Source organism: Gopherus evgoodei, chromosome 24 (genome assembly GCF_007399415.2).
Source record: "Gopherus evgoodei ecotype Sinaloan lineage chromosome 24, rGopEvg1_v1.p, whole genome shotgun sequence".
NCBI lineage: Eukaryota > Metazoa > Chordata > Testudines > Testudinidae > Gopherus > Gopherus evgoodei.
This window is the reverse complement of record NC_044345.1, coordinates 3,335,106-3,353,627: the sequence shown is the minus strand read 5'-3', so window position 1 is coordinate 3,353,627 and position 18,522 is coordinate 3,335,106. Positions and strand designations below refer to the sequence as shown.

The 18,522-nt window shown below is 57.8% G+C and overlaps 1 protein-coding gene across 1 annotated transcript in view; it reads right to left on the bottom strand.

Moving 5' to 3' along the window:
- Positions 1-1,383: 1,383 nt before the first annotated feature.
- Positions 1,384-18,522, bottom strand: part of KIRREL1 (kirre like nephrin family adhesion molecule 1) — a 79,235-nt gene continuing 62,096 nt past the window's right edge. The window contains exons 4-15 of the mRNA XM_030542553.1: positions 16,012-16,169; positions 14,439-14,589; positions 12,337-12,442; positions 11,824-11,972; positions 10,810-10,937; positions 10,558-10,684; positions 9,808-9,908; positions 5,300-5,498; positions 4,413-4,520; positions 3,636-3,775; positions 2,823-2,900; positions 1,384-2,396 (exon numbers count right to left, since the gene is read on the bottom strand). Coding sequence (XP_030398413.1) covers positions 1,926-2,396; positions 2,823-2,900; positions 3,636-3,775; positions 4,413-4,520; positions 5,300-5,498; positions 9,808-9,908; positions 10,558-10,684; positions 10,810-10,937; positions 11,824-11,972; positions 12,337-12,442; positions 14,439-14,589; positions 16,012-16,169 — 1,916 coding nt within the window. The 3' untranslated portion in view covers positions 1,384-1,925. The remainder of the gene's footprint in view (positions 2,397-2,822; positions 2,901-3,635; positions 3,776-4,412; positions 4,521-5,299; positions 5,499-9,807; positions 9,909-10,557; positions 10,685-10,809; positions 10,938-11,823; positions 11,973-12,336; positions 12,443-14,438; positions 14,590-16,011; positions 16,170-18,522) is intronic.

The following is an 18,522-nucleotide window of genomic DNA, read 5'->3' as shown; positions in this document are numbered from 1 at the left end:
GCTTGAAGGATACCCCTCACCCCCACCAAACTAACAACCCTGGGAAATCCAGGGGCCCCCATCATTTCTCAATGGGCAGCCCTGGAAAGCCCCTATCGTCAGTGGAGACTGCATCCGCCATGGGGAATGGAACTCGTGACCTTCAGCTCTAAAAACACAGCTCTTGATGCCTCAGGCTAGAAGGGCAGCTCCTCCCCTGGCCTCGGGGACAGGCTGTTGTAGTGGCTGGTGCCAGACACTAGGGGGAGACATGAGCCTCCAGCTTCCCCACCCCGGGGTGCCACCAGCCCCTAAAACATTTTGCCCCGCTAGCGCTCCTGCCCCCTTCGCTCGGTTCCACCGCGCAAGCGAAGGCCAACGGGTCAAATAAAGCTGAAGTTCAAGGCACAGGAAATGGTGGAAGAGGCAGGATTCCAACTGGTCCTTTCGGAGGAAAAAACCAACCAACCAATCAACCCCCCCATATAAAATATATATATAAAAAAAACCAACATAAACCCAAAGAAACGTATTCAAAGTGCTAGGGACGGGGGGACGGAGTCAGCTCAGCCCTGGACAGACGGGGTACTGGAGGAGAGATCAGGGCCCCCTGCTTTCTTTTAAAGAGGAACGCCATGTGGGGGAGGGATCCAATTTGGGGTGCAAGCGGTAAGGGATCCAGCCACCCCGAGAGACACTGGAGTGGCCAGGTCTGGCTTGTGCTGTCGTGAATGGAAGCACTTAGGTGTGGGGCTGACCTTTCTCCCTAGGGCCAGCAGTGCCATCTAGGTCAGGGATTCGCAACGTAGGGGTCACGAGCATTTCACCCTGCCCTTATTGCTAAGTGGGGCAGGAGGGATCCCAATACGGGAAAGGGATAGGATAGGGAGTACCTGTGGGCGTCCCAGTATGGAAGAGGGAGGATTTGTACAGAAGGTCCCAGTATTGGACATGGGACCCTGCTCTAGAATAGGGGGTCCTGGTATTGGATGGGGGTCCCAGGTATGGCCTAGATCAAAAGCTGCTGCTCCAGGTTAGTCTTCCACAAGGGCCCGATCCTGCCAGGCGCTGAGCGATGGGTGCTGAGGCGGGATTAAAGCCCTTTGCCCACTCGGAGGCTGGCTGCAGGGTTAGCCGGCCTGCCGGCCGACAGGCACCAGCCCCCCACCCGGGCGCGTTCACATCTAGAGCGCAGTGCCCCCTGTGGCGAGACCCATCATGCCCTGGGTGCCAGAGACGGCACAACTCTCTGCCTCCTAGCGGCCGAGCTGTGCGGGAGCCTGTTGCAGACCCCAGGGATCCCACGGCCCCCGGGGCAATGCACAGCCTCACCTGCCTTCAGCCACCCCCAAACGCTGCTTGGTCCTCCGCTGCCCCACAACCCTCCCCCCCCTTGTTGTCACAACCTTTCACCCCCGGCGGAGTTCAGCTCTTGGCCCGTCTCCCCTCAAAGATCCGATGCGTGGCAAAGAAATCGGGTCTCCCTAGCATGGCCGGGGGCAAGTTTCCAGATCCAGGCTGTGGGAGGGAATCTCCCCCCCTGCAGCTACCAGCACGCTTTCTCCAGCCTCCAGCCACACGTGAGCAGGGCAGGGGTGGGGGTGAGACTCCTCAGCCCCTCAAAAATTGGTTTTCCTTCCAGTTGGGGAGGGCGCTGGCCCCTCGAGACATGGGCTGAAAAGAACGAACGAAGACAACACGATGGGTGGCTGGATGGAAGCTCAGATATAGGGGAAGAGAGTCCCCAGAGTCAGCCGGATGCCAGGGTCCCCTGAATCCAGGCGGTTAGGGGTGCAGTCGCTGGGCAGGCTGAGAATTCTGCTGCTGGAGGGATGGGCGTGGGGGGTTCAGGAAAAGCCCCTGAATATCAGAGGACAGTCACAAAGTACCTGTGACCCCCCCTTATGTCTCTGGTGAGGATCGTCCCCCCACAGCCCCCAGGTCCTTCAGACGTGAGTCTGCATCCGCTGCTGGAACCGTTGCCCATAGTCCGAGTGCTGGGAGGTGTAGGAAAAGCGGGTGGCGCTGGCGTACTTGCCCATGGGGTCGTAGGCATCGTAGGGGGCACGGTCCAGGCTGGGCGGGGGGGGCTGGCTGTAGCCCAGGCGGTATGTGGCGTAGCCGGCGCTCGGCGGGAAGGCGGCGTGGCCACCGTAGTTCTCGTAGGAGAGCTGGCTGGCCGTCTCGCCCGTGGCAGTGCCCGGCGGGGGCCCCGGGGCTGGCTCGGTGGTGTAGTCCGACGCGGGGCCCCGGCTATAGGTGTTCAGCTGGGCATAGCCGCTGGAGTGGGAGAGGCGGGAGGAGGGGCGCATGTCGTAGCGGGCGGGGCCCGGGGTGCGGTAGTCAGCGTAGAGCACGGTGCGGGAGGGCGGGCGGTCCTCGTGGGCACGAACGTTGTAGTAGCCATTGGTTGGGTCCTGGAAGGGGAAAGGAGAGGGGCAGGTTCAGGCAGCACCAGGGTGCTCACATGGGGCAGGGCAAAGCTCTGGGTGCCTGTGGAATATTCCAGGGGCAGAGCTGGGCAAAGAACCCAGGAGTCCTGGCTCCTAGTCCCCTACTCTATCCACTAGACCCCACTCCCCTCCCACCCAGAGCTCAGAAAAGAATCCAGGAGTCCTGGCTCCCACTCCCAGCAGAGAGACACACGTAATCCCATCCACGCACAGAGTTGCTGACGTGCACACACCATCACACAACCCTTCGCACGCAAGCACAGTCACTGGTGCGCTCAGGCACCTTGGCACCATCACTCCCCCGCATTCCGCCTTCTCCTGCCCAAGCACACACGCTCCGTTGCACACTCAGCTGACAGGAGTCTCTGGGGTGGGGGAAAAGTGCCGGACCTTGAGTTCGTACTCCTCCCGCGTGTCGATGGTGTCGCACCGCATATCCTGCTTCAGGTCCACGTCATCCTTGAACGACTGTTGAGGGAGATGGAAAAGGGGCCTGTCAGCTTCCCCGCCGCGGCTCTGCCTTAGCCCACAGGCCGCTTGGCTCCCCAGCCCGCAAGTCATCCCAGGCTGTGGCTCCTTCCCATACTCTGGGGGCACTGATGTAACCAGCTGAGAATGGGACCCAGGAGTCCGGGCTCCCTATTCTAATTACTAGCCCACACTCCCTTCACAGATCTGTAGAGAACCCAGGAGTCCAAGTCCTGTACTCTGGGCCGGCAGCACCAGGGATTAAACCTGGGACCTTTGAAAGTTAAAGCCCGAGTTGCTACTGCTTGAGCTAAAGGACAGAGCCAGCAATACCGTCATCAGCCCCTATGGATCACAGAGATAAAGCATCACGGAATTACACCACCCATCCCGGCCTTTGGGGGGCACGCCCAGCAGCTACAGCCTAGGGTGGCTAGACGTGGATGGCTCCATGGGACATGGCTGGACTGTCTGATGGGTGCCAGGCTGGTCTCCCTCTTGTGAAGGGTGCAGCTAGGAGACCCCAGAACCCAGGAGTCCTGCCTCCCTGTTCTAATCCCCAGACCACACTCCCAGTCCCAGGGAGGGAACCCAGGAGTCCTGGCTCCCAGCCGCCTTCTCCACCACTCCAACCACTAACACACACTCTCGGTCCCACAGGTGCCCTGAGCAGTAGTGAATTGTCTCGCTCTGTTGTGCTGCTGGGCTCGTTCTGGGGCCCTGGGGGGCCCTCACCGAGTAGATGGCCTTCATGACGCGAGTTGCTGTGGAGACGCTGGCCGTGTCCTCCTCGCGGTCCGCATGCAGCGTCAGGGGCTCCCGGTTCACCGTCTCCACCTTGATGTCCAGCTTGCGCAGGGTCACATCCTTGCGGCCTGTGAGAAACACGGACGGACGGACGGATGGATGGGGGGCTCTGCCGGCTGCACTCCGGCCTCTCCTAGCTGGAGAGCCCAGCCCAAAGCCCTGGCTGTCAGAGGCCCTGGACTCACCCTTCCCCCTGGCCTGGAGAAACTGGCCTCCTTCCTAGGAAGCCCCCACAGCCGCCAGTCCCCCCTGCTGGGACGGGACCTTGGCCAGGGACCCCATAGGTCCAGAGGAAGCACCCCCCTGTAGCAGTGCTTTCCCCCTTCAAGCTGCTCCTGGCCCCAACACCTGGCACCGTGGGCACCTGCCTATGCCCAGCACCCGGTGCCAAGGAGCCGTGGCCATTCCTGTCGCCTGCTGGTGGCGCGGGCGTTCCAAGGGGCGCCCCCGGTGGACAAAGCTCCTCGTGGGCCTGGGATGAGGGGACATCAGCCCACAGACAGGCACAGTGTGTGTGTGTGTGGGGGGGGATGCATCAGCTGTGGCCCCTGTGGACCACACGGCTGCTTGGTCCTATCCCTGCCTGTCCCTTGAATGGCTGGTAGGTGCCGGCTGGGGCAGTCTGAAGCTGTTCCCCTCCTTCCTAGCCCCCGGGCTGAGTTGAAGGGGGTTCCCGGGAATTCTTCCCCCCTCCCCTGCACTCACTTCCTTTGCGGCGCCGGTAGAGGAAGCAGACCAGGGCGACGAGGAAGAAGATGAGGAGGATGCTGGCCCCAATGGTGGCTCCGGCAATGATGCCCACAGGCAGGACTTCTGCAGGGGGCACGGGGGTGGGTTAGCTGGGGGAGCTGCACTGTCCCCTCCCTAGCCCGTCCATCCTTGCCCCTTAGCCCCCGCCTGACCCTAGATGGAGCAGGATCCCCTCCTAGGCTGGGAGGTCCCAGCAGCACGGGGTGGCGCTGCCCAGGCTGTGATGTCTGTCCCTTCTGGGTCTTGGTTTCAAGGGAAGGGAGGGTTTCCCATGGCCCTTAGTGCAGATCACTGGGGGTGGCAAAGTGCCTGGCAATTGTGACAGGCTCACTGCACAGCCCGCCAGGTTGGTGTCGTTAGCCCTGCTCCCCAGAGGGGGAAACTGAGGCACGGAGAGGGGGAGGGAGCTGCCCAAGGTCTCAACTGTCAGTGGCAGAGAAACAAGGAACATACCCAGCCTCCTGCTCTAACCATCAGACAACACTGTCCCCTAGAGCTGGGTAGGGAACACAGGGCTCCCCATTCCCTATCTGCTGTAAACCTGCTTCATGCTCCCCTCCTAGAGCTGTGACTAGAACCTGGCTCCCACTCTAACCACTAGGCACAATTCCCTCCCAGAACTGGGGATAGAACCCAGGCGTCCTGCCCCTCCCCCATGAACTAACCACTAGACCCCTCCCTCTCCCCTCCCAGAGCTGAGGATAGAACCCAGGCGTCCTGCCCACTGTGCGCTAACTGCTAGATCCCACTCCCCTCCCAGATCTGGGAGTTAATCTCAGGCACCTGGCTCCCTCTAGCCCTGTCCCTGCTGTGCCCTGACTGCGTCGCCCCGTGCCCCCTACCTTTCTCCTCTAGCTGGATGATGGCCGTCCCCGGCCCAAAGGAGTTCCAGGCCGTGCAGTTGTAGCGGGTCTGGAAATCGGCCTCCATCACGTTGTTGATGGTCAGGGTGGAGAGGACCCCGCTACCCGTGTTGGTTCTCTCCACCGTGTAGCGTTCCAGCGTGCCAGCTTCCAGGATATTCTCCTTCCAGGCCCAGGCCTATCGCCGGGCAGGGCATGCGAAAGGGAGAAAGGTCTGGTCAGCACCTGGGGCCAAGAGCTCCTGCTCCATCATACTTCCTCTAAGCCCCAGAGAACCCGAGCATCCGGGCCAAATCCCAGCTGGGTCACTACAGCCCACCAGCCCCCTGCGGCTCCAGTAGGATACGATCGTCTCCTTCAGTTCCTGTCCCAAACCGAATGGGTGTGTGGAAGGATCACGGTGAGATTCCTCCATACAGCCACCATCTGCAACTTGGGGATAATGGAGGGGGCACAGGGCTGTGTCAACAGATTGATGGGTAGATAGATGGGTGTGTATGAGGACAGATGGACAGACAGATAGATATATGGCTGTGTATGGAGATATCTAGATAGACAGATAGATCTGTAGAGGGACAGACAGACAGAAGACACGCGGGCAGATGGGCGCGTATGGGGACAGACAGAAGACAAGCAGGTACATGGGCGCGTTTGGGGACAGACAGACAGAAGACAGGTGGGTAGATGGGCGCATTTGGGGACAGACAGACAGAAGACAGGCAGGTAGATGGGCGCGTATGGGGACAGACAGACAGAAGACAGGCGGGTAGATGGGCGCGTTTGGAGACAGACAGAAGACAGGCGGGTAGATGGGCACGTTTGGGGACAGACAGACAGAAGACAGGTGGGTAAATGGGCGCATTTGGGGACAGACAGACAGATGGGCGCGTATGGGGACAGACAGACAGAAGACAGGCGGGTAGATGGGCGCGTATGGGGACAGACAGAAGACGGGTAGATGGGCACGTTTGGGGACAGACAGACAGAAGACAGGCAGGTAGATGGGCGCACATGGGACAGACAGACAGAAGACAGGCGGGTAGATTGGCGCGTTTGGGGACAGACAGACAGAAGACAGGCGGGTAGATGGGTGCGTATGGGGACAGACAGAAGACAGGCAGGTAGATGGGCGCGCATGGGACAGACAGACAGACGACAGGTGAGTAGATGGGCGCGTTTGGGGACAGACAGACAGAAGACAGGCGGGTAGATGGGTGCGTATGGGGACAGACAGAAGACAGGCAGGTAGATGGGCGCGCATGGGACAGACAGACAGACGACAGGTGAGTAGATGGGCGCGTTTGGGGACAGACAGACAGAAGACAGGCGGGTAGATGGGCGCGTTTGGGGACAGACAGACAGAAGACAGGCGGGTAGATGGGCGCGTTTGGGGACAGACAGACAGAAGACAGGTGGGTAGATGGGTGCGTATGGGGACAGACAGAAGACAGGCGGGTAGATTGGCGCGTTTGGGGACAGACAGACAGAAGACAGGCGGGTAGATGGGCGCGTTTGGGGACAGACAGACAGAAGACAGGCGGGTAGATGGGGGCGTTTGGGGACAGACAGACAGAAGACAGGCAGGTAGATGGGCGCGTTTGGGGACAGACAGACAGAAGACAGGCGGGTAGATGGGGGCGTTTGGGGACAGACAGACAGAAGACAGGCGGGTAGATGGGCGCGTATGGGACAGACAGAAGACAGGCGGGTAGATGGGCGCGTTCGGGGACAGACAGACAGAAGACAGGCGGGTAGATTGGCGCGTTTGGGGACAGACAGACAAAAGACAGGCGGGTAGATGGGTGCGTATGGGGACAGACAGAAGACAGGCGGGTAGATGGACACGTTTGGGGACAGACAGACAGAAGACAGGCGGGTAGATTGGCGCGTTTGGGGACAGACAGACAGAAGACAGGCAGATGAGACAGGAGCGGAGACAAAGGGCTGTGAAAGAACAGAAGAGACAGGGAGCGCGAGATTGACAGAGCGATGCAGACAGAGCAAACAGCGATATGTGAGCAGTGTTAATACTGCTGAGTTCCAAGACAAATTCAGCTCAGGAAACAGCCCAATGCAGGCGGTTGCTGCAGGCTCACAGCTCGCCCCAGGGCCATGGTGTAATAAACATTTCACACACCCACGATCCCACAGGCCATTGTAACTTCCCCAGCACAAGCAGGACCAGAGCATGCCCCAGGCGCGCCGTACAGCCACGGTCACCTTAGGAGGCTGCACTAAAGCCTTCCCTGCTGCTGTGTTTATTTATCAGTTGAGCTGCTTTAATGGTGCAGTAATGAGGCTGGGTTTTTTTAAAGAGACGCTGCCAGCCAGGGCCTCTCCCTTAGCCTACGCTGCAGCCACACGACAAGTCAAGTCATGGTGTCCCCACGAGGGGGTGTGCTCGTGCGAAACCAGAACAGGACCTCGCTTCAGGCTGCTAATGGCTAGTGTTTCTGCTCCTCTGTGTAAATTGCAGTTTCTTTGTTTCCTGCATCACGTCATTCCTTCGCTCTCTCCATTCCAAAGCACCAGCTCTGACCTGACCCGAGTAGAGCCATCACATTCCCTTCCCTCCACCCAGGATCTGGCTACAGGTTGGCCAATGACCCATTCCAAAGCAAAGCCAAGGTCAACGTGAGTGCCCGTCTCACCCAACGACTGCTCTTGCAATTAACAGTTTACAACCAAGGGGGAAGGGGAAAGAGATGCAGCCAGCCTAAGACTGCAATGAAACAATAAACACAGCTGTGAAGGGGGAAAGATGGTTTGCTGGGAGCATACAGCAGGGGTGGGGTTCTGGGAACTGCACACCCTGACTCTAGATGTCCATCTCTGTCTGCTTCTTACTACCTCTCCGTTCTGGCCTAATCCCACCCTCCTTTTTCTCCCAGCCTCCCCCTCCTTCTCCAACACAGCCAATGCCGCCATGTCCAAGTGCAACTAGAACGGGTCTGAAAATTTTTGACTGACCAGAAACGCAGTTTGGGCAAAATTGAAACATTTCCTGGGAACCTGTCGATTTCATCAGAGTTGATAAATCATTTCAACCTTCTAATTTCCATAACGTCGAAAGGTTCCATTTTGAATGCATCACTTTGATTCATTTTGGTACAACTTGTATTTTATAGTGAAATATTAATGTTAATAGTATATTATATTTGTGTACAGCAGAACCTCAGTTTTAGGAACATCGACCTTATGAATGATGGCTTACAGGAACCATCTTTCTGCTACTGAATGCAACCGCAATCCATCAGCTAACGGTCGAGCAACTGTAGAGCTTTGAAAAGTCTGAGAGATTTCGCAGCTACAAAGAAGAGTTGCATTTTTCTCATATAAAGGAAAATCCAGCACACTTAACCCATCGGTTACCGCTCATTATGTACACAATCACTAAACAATTAATAAATTAACATATGCACCGAATCACCCTCAAATTTGAGATGTTCAATTTTATGAGCTTTTCGATGTTATGAATTCCTCAATCCCCCATTAGTTCACTAAACAGGAGCTCTACTGTATTGCATTTATATTGGAGATAATAGATATTGTATTTATTATTTTAATACGATATCCAAGTTGAAAAGAATCGACATTATTAGAACCACACGGTTTTGCCTTATCAAAATGAAACGTCTCAATGGTTTCAATGAGAAATTTGGGGGAATTTTCATTCTATACCAAATTTCAAAATGTCAACTTTTTGTTACAGTTCTGAACAAAAATTAATTTGGGGAATTTCAGAATTTCCCATGGAACAAAAATTTTATTTTCCAACCAGCTCCCACGTTATTGATGCCAACGCGACTCTCTGTCTCCCTCTAGCGGCTATGGGTCCCACCTGGTCCAGTATCTCAACCCGTGGTGACTTCTGCTTATGAATCCAGAGACTCTGGCTTCAGATTTACCCATGGGGCTGTCACAGCATAAACTCCAAGGACAACATGATGAGTGCCTTAAATTTAGGCTAGTCCATACTGGAGAAATTGACCATGCTAAATTCGTAGCTCATCTCACGTCCGCATGCACCAGGCAGCTTGCATCTGTGCTAAGGGCCACTCCAGCCTGACCGTGCTTAGAACCAAGGTGGACACGGATGAGCTGGAAAGGTTCCACTCGGCCCAGCCACCACTGTCCTTCCCAAATCTCCCAGCATACCTTCTTCCGGCAGCAGAGCCAGGGACTGTGGGACAGCTCCCCCTTGCAGAGCAAAGGTCCGGCAGTTCCTAACCCTGGCGAGTGTGGATTGGTGGAGCTGTTGGTGCATAAACTGGCTTTGCTCCAGCCGGTTCCGTTCTCTGGCACAGGCACCAGGCACCAGGCACACCTCCTCAGCCCATGTGGGCCATGGTGACGAGCGCCTGGTTAGGCATGAAGCTGCTGCTGTCCTGGTGTGTTAGCTGGAGAGTCCCCAGTCCAGGCCGGATTGCCCCGTGTCCTGCCCCCTGTGGAGAGCCCTCCCCGCCCCCCCCCAGGAGAGCACTCACAATGCGGTCAGGGGGTGGCGTGCTTCCGATGAAACACTCCACTTTCCCACGGTCGCCGCGCACTGCGTACTGAACAGCCTCACTCGAGATGATCGGGGGGCCTGCGACAGGAGAGAAACAGCAGCTTAAACCGGGCACCGTTAGCCAGAGACTCCCTGGTGCAGAGCGGGCACCCCCGGCTGTGGAGTGTCCCACCAGGCTCGTTAGTCAACGAGAATGGGGAGCTGCAGCAGGCCGGCGTGAGCATCCCTGGGGGGAGTAGGAGACGGGATGTCATGCTGCAGGGTTCTGAGAGACAAGATGTCCCAAGTACAGGGGGCTGTGCCAGGGGAACCAGTCATGGGCACAAATACTGGGGCACTGTGCCAGGGGTATCAGTCATGGGCATGAATACTGGGGTACTGTGCCAGAGTACCAAGTAATGGGTATGAATACTGGGCATTGTGCCCAAGGTACCAAGTTGTGGGTTTGAATACCAAGGTACTGTGCCCAGGGTACCAAGCTGTGAGTATGAATACTGGGGTACTGTGCCAGGGTACCAAGTCATGTGTCTGAATACTGGGGTACTGTGCCGGGGTACCAGTCATGGGCATGAATACTGGGGCATTGTGCCCAGAGTACCAAGTAATGGGTCTGAATACTGGGGCATCGTGCCTGGGGTACCAAGCTGTGGGTATGAATACCCGGGTAGTGTGGGTGTGAACACCAGGGTACAGCCTGCTCCCCAATGCCATGGGCAGAGGCCCTCACCGTTGACAAAGAGGGCGACCTCCCGCTCGCCCACGCCGATCCTGGGCACGATGGCTTTGCAGATATACTGCCCGGCGTCGGCCTGGGTCACCGATTTCAGGTAGAGCTGGTTGCTGTTGCTCAGCACCTGGGCACAAACACAGGGTGGAGTGTGAGAGGAGGGCACGTGCGAAGACCCACCCTCACTAGCACCAGCTGTGGGGAATGGGCCAGGTGATTCCCTCGGCCATGGGTTGCTGGGAGGGTAATTACCATGTTGGATTCCTTTTTGGTCCAGGTGAGGGTCAGCGGGGGGTTGCCGGCCCACACGCACGTCAGCGTCACGTCTGAGCCGATGTCGGTGGTTGTGGGCTTGGGATCCACCACAATCCGAGGGGCGACTGCAAAAGAGGCGACGTCAGCGGCCCTGCATGCATGGGGGTGTTCCTGGTCCCGTGGGTTTGTCCAGGTGTGCTCATGGCTCGTGTGAGTATGTGTCCCCACGTGTGTTCATCCCTGTGCTTGTGGTTCATCTGTGTCCGTCCCTGGGTGTGTGTGCGTGTGTGCTCACAGCTTATGTCTGTGTCCATGTGTGTGTGCGTGTATGTGCATGTGTGCTCATGGCTCGTGTGTGTGTGTGTTCTTGTGTGTGTGATGGCAAGTACTTATGGCTTGTGTGTGTTTGCATGCCCCATGTGTGGATGTGTGCGCTCAAGGCTCGTGTGTGTGCGTGTTCGTGTGTGTGCACATGTGTTCATGGCTTGTTTGTGCGTGTCCCCGAGTGTGTCCTGGTGTGCTCAAGGCTTGTGTGTGAGCGTGTCCGTGCGTGTGCATGTGTGTTCATGGCTTGTTTGTGCATGTCCCCGTGCGTGTCCTGGTGTGCTCAAGGCTCGTGTGTGAGATGCTTCGTGTGTCCCCATGCGTTCAAGGCTCGTGTGTGAGATGCCTCGTGTGTCCCCGTGTGCTCAAGGCTCCCACTAGCCTGCAGCCCCTGACTGCTTAGGCACAGCTTGAGAGGCTTAGGCAGCGGGATGGTGTGTCCTTGGTGCTAACGATCCTGTGTTTGAGTTCTGCCACTGGCCGTGTTTTCAGTGCGCTCGGGGCCAGGCTTTGCATTCAGGTGACACCCCACTAGGCTGGCTGGTAACCGGGGAGTCAATGAGCACCCCAGGCTCTGCTTGTGCCCAGTCGCCTCCCTGCAGAACCCCCCCATTCCAGCCACCACAGCCCCATTTCTTCTCCACCCAGGCTGAGCAGTGGGGCGCATTGCCCCCGCATGGCACTCACAGTGCACGTCCACCAGGGTGCTGACGTTGGTGCTTCCCACGTCATTGTGCACCTCGCACGAGACGGGCTCCGTGAAAAAGGAATAATCCACCTGCGTCTCGTACTTGCTGTCCTTGGCTTCTTCGATGATCACACCACCTTTGGCCCACCTGCCGGGGAGGGAGTGCAGACAATGAGAGACTTCCCCACCTCGGGGGGGGGGAGGACAGACATGATGATAGGCTCCTCCCCCTTGGGGGAAGGGCAGGGCAGACACAGCTAGAGGCTCCTCCCCCTGGGGGGAAGGGCAGGGCAGACACAGCAAGACACAGGCGGGAGGTGGCTCAGCGGGTTGATGATGGGTTGCAGAGCTGTGTAACCCATCAGTGAATGGTTCGAGTCCATGGGGCGGAGTCGAGGCACCAGGGGCTGAGGCCAAGTGCTGTGATGCTAGCGGGAGCCTGGATTCAGGAGCAGGTCGGCCCAGAGCCTTCCCTTTAATTGTAGCCCAGCTGGTTCCCCCGCGCCCCTCACCTGTAGCCTCTGATCTCCGGGTTGGCAGTGGCCACACAGGTGAAGACGACCCGCTCGCCTTCCTGCACCGTCTGGGGCTGGATGGAGAGGGTGACCGTGGGGGGATCTGCCAGGGAGAGACAGAGACACCCGTCACTGGCACGACGCCCGGGAAGGAAACTGACTCGGGGACAGAAAAGGCCCCCAGGTGGAGCCGGGTGCAGGGAGCTGCTTGTTCTGCCAGCCCAGTGAGCAACAGGGTGGATTTTCCCTGGCTGGGACAGGGGTCTTTAAATCATCGCTGGGCGTCTCGGTCCACAGGCCAGGCCTGGCTCACTCAGACGCTGGGCTGGGTCCGGGAAGCCCTGGGTGAGCTCTGCAGGAGGTCCAGGCTGGCTGGTCCCGATGGTCCTTTCTGGCCGTGACCCCGCTGACCCCACGAACCGGCAGGCAGGGTCACAGTTCAGTGTCTCTCCCCTGCGGACAGCAGGGCCGGGGGCAGCTGCAGGAGAAGCTCAATGGACAGTTTGTGGATCAGCCTCCTCCGGTCAGTGCCGCACTCGGGTCCCGTGAGAGCGGTGATTCCTCACAGCCGCCACTGGGTGTCAGTGCCGGGCCGCACAGACCCAGCTGGGAAATCCTGCGTGGCGAACGCTGGCCAGAGCCAGCCCCGCACAGCAGATCAGCGCCATCCCTGCGCCACGGGTGGCCGGCAGAGACTTGGCCAAGCCGATCAGTGGCTGAGCTGGAGACCCCCCGAGTCCCAGTCCTGCGCCCCATCCACTAGACCATCTCAGGTGGATTTCAAACCTAGGACGATCGGAGCTTCTCCATCCACCCTGGGGCCAGGTGCCGCCAGGCAGTGCCAGCATGAGCGTCCCTCCCCACTCTACGCCACGGGACCGGCCGCCAGCATGAGCGTCCCTCCCCTTCCTATGCCACAGGACTGGCCACCAGTGTGAGTGTCCCTCCCCGCCCTACGCCACGGGACCAGCTGCCAGCGTGAGCGTCCCTCCCCGTCCTATGCCACGGGACTGGCCGCCAGCGTGAGCGTCCCTCCCCGTCCTATGCCACGGGACTGGCCGCCAACGTGAGCGTCCCGCCCCGCCCTACGCCACGGGACCGGCCGCCAGCGTGAGCGCCCCTCCCCTTCCTATGCCATGGGACTGGCCGCCAGTGTGAGCGTCCCTCCCCGCCCTATGCCACGGGACTGGCCGCCAGCATGAGTGTCCCTCCCCTTCCTACGCCACAGGACTGGCCACCAGCGTGAGTGTCCCTCCCCGCCCTACGCCACAGGACTGGCCACCAGCGTGAGCGTCCCTCCCCGCCCTACGCCACGGGACCAGCTGCCAGCGTGAGCGTCCCTCCCCTTCCTATGCCATGGGACTGGCCACCAACGTGAGCGTCCCGCCCCGCCCTACGCCACGGGACCGGCTGCCAGCATGAGCGTCCCTTCCAACCCTATGCCATGGCACTGCCCAGCTGGGACCAGCCGCTTGTGTGCAGAGAGACAAGACGTTCTGGCACCCAAAGGTAGCTTGAGCTTGCGACCCTGAGAACCTGGCACACCAATTATCTATCCATCTCCGGACACCCGCTCTCTGTCCATCCATCCACCATCCCCAGACACCTCATCTCTGTCTCTCCATCCCCAGACACCTCATCTGTCCATCCATCCATCCATCCATCCACCATCCCAGATACCCCCCTCTATCCATCCATCCATAGATGCCCCATCTGTATCCCTCCATCCCCAGACACCCCTTCTCTATCACCCCTTCATCCCCATACACCACCTCTCTTCCATCCAAACCCACACCCCCCTCATCTATCCATCCATCCTCCTACACACCCCGTCTATCTATGAACCAAACACTGGATGTGATCAGTGCCCTGGGCTGGCTCCCTTGCCCAATGCAGACACGGCCTCCTGGGGCTGCCCCCAGCCCCTCACCTGGTCATTTACCCCAGTGGGTGTAAATGGCAGTGTTCTGAACCCACTGCACGCTGGTGTAACTGACGAGGGGAGGGGAGGTGGGGAACCAGGCCTCGTTCCCACCGCTCCTGCATGTGCTGTCCAGCTGGGCCTTGGAGCCCAGCAGCGGGGCGGAGGCTGGACTCACGGTGCACGTTCAGCTTGATGGAGGTCTCCTTGCCAGCCGGGACGGCGTCGTTGGTGCTCCGGCAGACGAAGACCCGCCCGATGTCTGCATCTGTGGGGTTGATGAGGAGCTGGCTGACCGTGGTTTCCCTCTTGCCGTCTGCTAACACTTCCTGCCCGCGGGGAAGAGGGGAAGATCAAACAACAGGGCTGACAGAATGGGGGCCCTTGGTGCTATTCTTTCCTGTTGCCCAGGTGGAGAAACTTAGAGGGCAAGGGACATGCACAAGACCACATGGCGTGTCAGGGCAGAGCCAGGCATGGAGTCCATGAGCCCAGACTTCCTTCCCCTAGCTCTGACCACCAGATTTAGGCTCCAGCCCTGGCCTGGGAGAAGAATCAAGAGCCCTAATTTCTATTTCACTGCTCTAACCACTAGACCCCATTCCCAGCCAGAGCCGGGAAGAGAACCCAGGAATCCTGTTATAATTCACTGCTCTAACCACTAAACAGCACTCCCTTCTACTGTTGGTGAAAGAACCCAGAAATCCTATGCCAACTCTAACCACTAGACCCCACTCCTCTCCCAGATCTGAGAATAAAACCCAGGAATCCTAGCTCCTAGTCCCAACCTGCTCTAACCACTAGACCCCATTCCCCTCCCAGAGCTGGGTAGAGAACCCAAGAGTCCTGGCTCCCAGTCCCCACCCACTCTAACCACTAGACATCACTCCCCTCTCAAGGCTGGGTCTTGCTGTAACCACTAGACTGTACTCCCTCACTGAAAAAAACCAACCCCAAACTCTCTAATGATGCCACTGCTGGGGAGAATCTCGGTGGGCCGGACTTCCCCGGGGGGTTGGAGCCAGGCTGGCAAGTACTAATGCTGCAGTGAATGGTTTCCAAATTCACCTGGAGCGGCACTCCCCAAATAGCCTGTGACATGCCCATAAAATGCCCCACAAATTCATTGGGATTTATGTTCTCACACCATAAACCGCATGGGGATTAATGAGCAGGACATGTGGCTCCCAAGTGCTCTTAGAAAGTGCGCCTGGCTTTCTCAGGGGAAAGGAAAACTAACCAAAGCAATTAAAGAGGCAGAGGGAGGGGACAGAGACGGCGCTTCCTTCCAGGAATCAACAAGGGTCCGGTGACAGCCCTGGGGCACGAGCTGTCTGCACGCACCCAGAGCAGGCACAGTGGGAGGGATGAGATGCCCCAGTATTCCCAGTGGGACGTCCGCCTTCAGGGTGGGAGGGGAGCTGAGCCTCCGTGGCCACATGCTAACAAGGGCCAACAGCTAACGAGGGCCAGCGGGGACAGGTGGTCACTGTTTGTTCCCTTGCGCTGGACTGAGACCTCTCCAACTTGTTTCGTGGATGCGGGAGAAAAAGTGCCCAGGATTCTGAGTGGCGCAGGCTGTGCCCTGCATGGGCTGCTCTCCTGTGTCCTTCCTGCAGGAGTTTCGAACGGAGCCAGCCACCCCGCTCCACCTCCCCAGGGGAGGAGGGATCCACCTGCCTTCTCTCCCCACCCTCAGCATCTTCTAGCTCGTGGGGAACAGCAAAGGCCAGGCAGGGTGGGCTCTGTACCGTGCTGGTGCTGGCGTCTTCCTGCTGCAGCCCATCCCGGAACCAGATGATGGTGGCGGCGGGCTTGGCGCTGTGAGCCCGGCATGTCAGGTTGTATGGGGTGCCTGCCCGCAGCAGGATCTCGGGGGCCCCGTCGATCACCGGGTCTTCAGGGGGAACTGGCAACAGAGGAGAGACAGGTGAGTGCCGGGATGGCTGGGATCCGGCATGTGGCTGGGGCTTCAGTGCACCCCAGCTCTGGCTGACCCCTCACCCCCTGCTGCCCACAATATATTCCCGGCCCTGCTACACACACCATGGCCCCCAGGGCAGTGGGCACAGCAAGGGGAGAAATCATGGACCAGACAAAGTGGGTGAAGACACTAGCCAAGCACCATAAGGAATGCAGGGAACACAGGGGTCAGCGTATGGGGAACACAGTGGTCAGCGTGCGGGGGAAAGCAGGGGTCAGCGTGCTGGGAACGCAGGGGTCAGCGTGCTGGGAATGCAGGGATCAGCGTACGGAGAACGCAGGGGTCAGCGTGCGGGGGAACACAGAGGTCAGCGTGCTGGGAACGCAGGGGTCAGCGTGCAGGGGAACGCAGGGGTCAGCGTGCGGGGGAACGCAGGGGTCAGGGTGCTGTGGCAGAGCATTGAGCCACTAGGTGCAGTCTACACCATTCATATCTGAGCTAAGCATCCACCCCAGCATATTCCCCCTCTGCTGCCCCGGAGGAGACCATTGGTCCATTAGCCCAGCATCTGCACCAGACCAGACCATTGGCCCATCAGCCCAGCATCTGCACCAGACCAGACCACTAGTCCATCAGCCCAGTACTCTCACTTCAGCCCTGGTCAACACCTGGTGCTTCTGAACGCTCCCGTAATGCACCTGTCTGACCGGTCAGGTAATGCTGGGGGAGGGATTCACTCTTGATACCCCATTATGGCAACCAGCTCACACCCTCCATCCCGAGCTCCAACCACCCTTCTATTATAACCAGAAAACTCTGCACAAACTAGCCTCAGTCGATCTGGCCCCATTCGAGAAACTGCAAGAAGGCGTCTGACCCCAGGAAACAAACCACTCTCCATTTAGATGGGGCAGTGGGTGGGTGGGTGGGGGGGTCACACCCTGATATTAAGGCAGGGGAGGGGAACTGTTTGCCCATCCCATCCCATGCAAATTTTCGAGATTTAAAATATTTTTCCACACTCAAATTGGGATCAAAGTTGAAATCTCGAAAAATTTTGTGAACCGCAAATCCAAAAAAAATAATTGTTTTGGGTCAATCAAGACTTCTCAAATTTCATTTCAGCTTTGACCCTTTGCTTCTTTTTTCCTTAGTACAAATGAAGGGAACCGGAAAGTCGTGCTGAACTGAGACACCAAAACTTTTCCTTTGAAAAATGCTCACGATTCCTAAACTGCTTTTCAAGTCGGGACATTTGCTGAAACCAAACCTTCCCCGCCAGCCATTTCAGTCTTGCTGAGGTCAGCAAAAAAGCATCCTGACCAGTGCTAGCCCTGTTTTCGGCCGTCTCTGACAGACACGGAGACAGGATGACCAGCCAGAGACCAGCTATCTAAAGGCGGATCAATGCCTATTCTGTGAGATGAAATATGCAGAGAGATCTGTGTTTTAACGAGGGCTTTAATGGAATCTGCTCAGGAGCTCTGTCTGGGACCTGCAGCTCTTACTGCGGGGACAGGGGCTTTAAAAAAAGCCCTCCCAAGTTGTGCTCCACAGCGAGCGGAGGTTTGTTCATGGCTCTTTCAACCACTGCACGTCTTAATGAATCCAGGCCGCGTGACACTGAAAAATTGATGATGCTCTAATAAAGGGAAACTGATTAGCTGCACAAAAAAAGACACAGGCCTGCTCGCGGGCTCTTTGTAAGTGACGTCGGGCTTTGACAGCTGATTGTCACCTGGGAAGCTGAGCTGGGGAAGTTGCTTTTCTTTGTACGAAGCCACTTTGTGATTGATTTCTAAAGCCCCATTACTGATTTATTAAGGGCTTAATTTAAAAATAAAAATAAAAGCAGCAGCAGGCCTTGTTTGGAGTTAAGAACAAAACCTTAAGAGAAGGAAACTGGGCCATCAAGAAAAGATCTGAGCTCCCAACCTTCCGCCATCACACATGAAGCAGGCAGGATTGCGGGTAGGGGTGGGTGTGAGCCATCACAGGCTCCTTCCATCGCGATAGTGACAACTTAGGGCTTTCTTCTCTGTTCGCCTGCAGATGCAGTCCCCGGAGCGCACTGTAAAAGTTCCAGGACCTGCAGCGGGCAGGGCGGGGGGTTGGCATACTGGCTGGAAAGACAATGCGGTTTGTTTGCAGGTAGGATGGGATTTTTCTGACATGCCAGCAGAGCGGGAGCCTAGATGAATGTGTTGGAAAGGTCCCAGGGGAGGTTCAAATTGCCCCAGGGGAGGTTCTCTGCAGTTATGCAAATGCATAATGGGTGTCTAGAGGAGGGAGCGCAGGGCCTGCCGGGGAGGAAGGGAAGAGCGGAAAAGGATGGAAC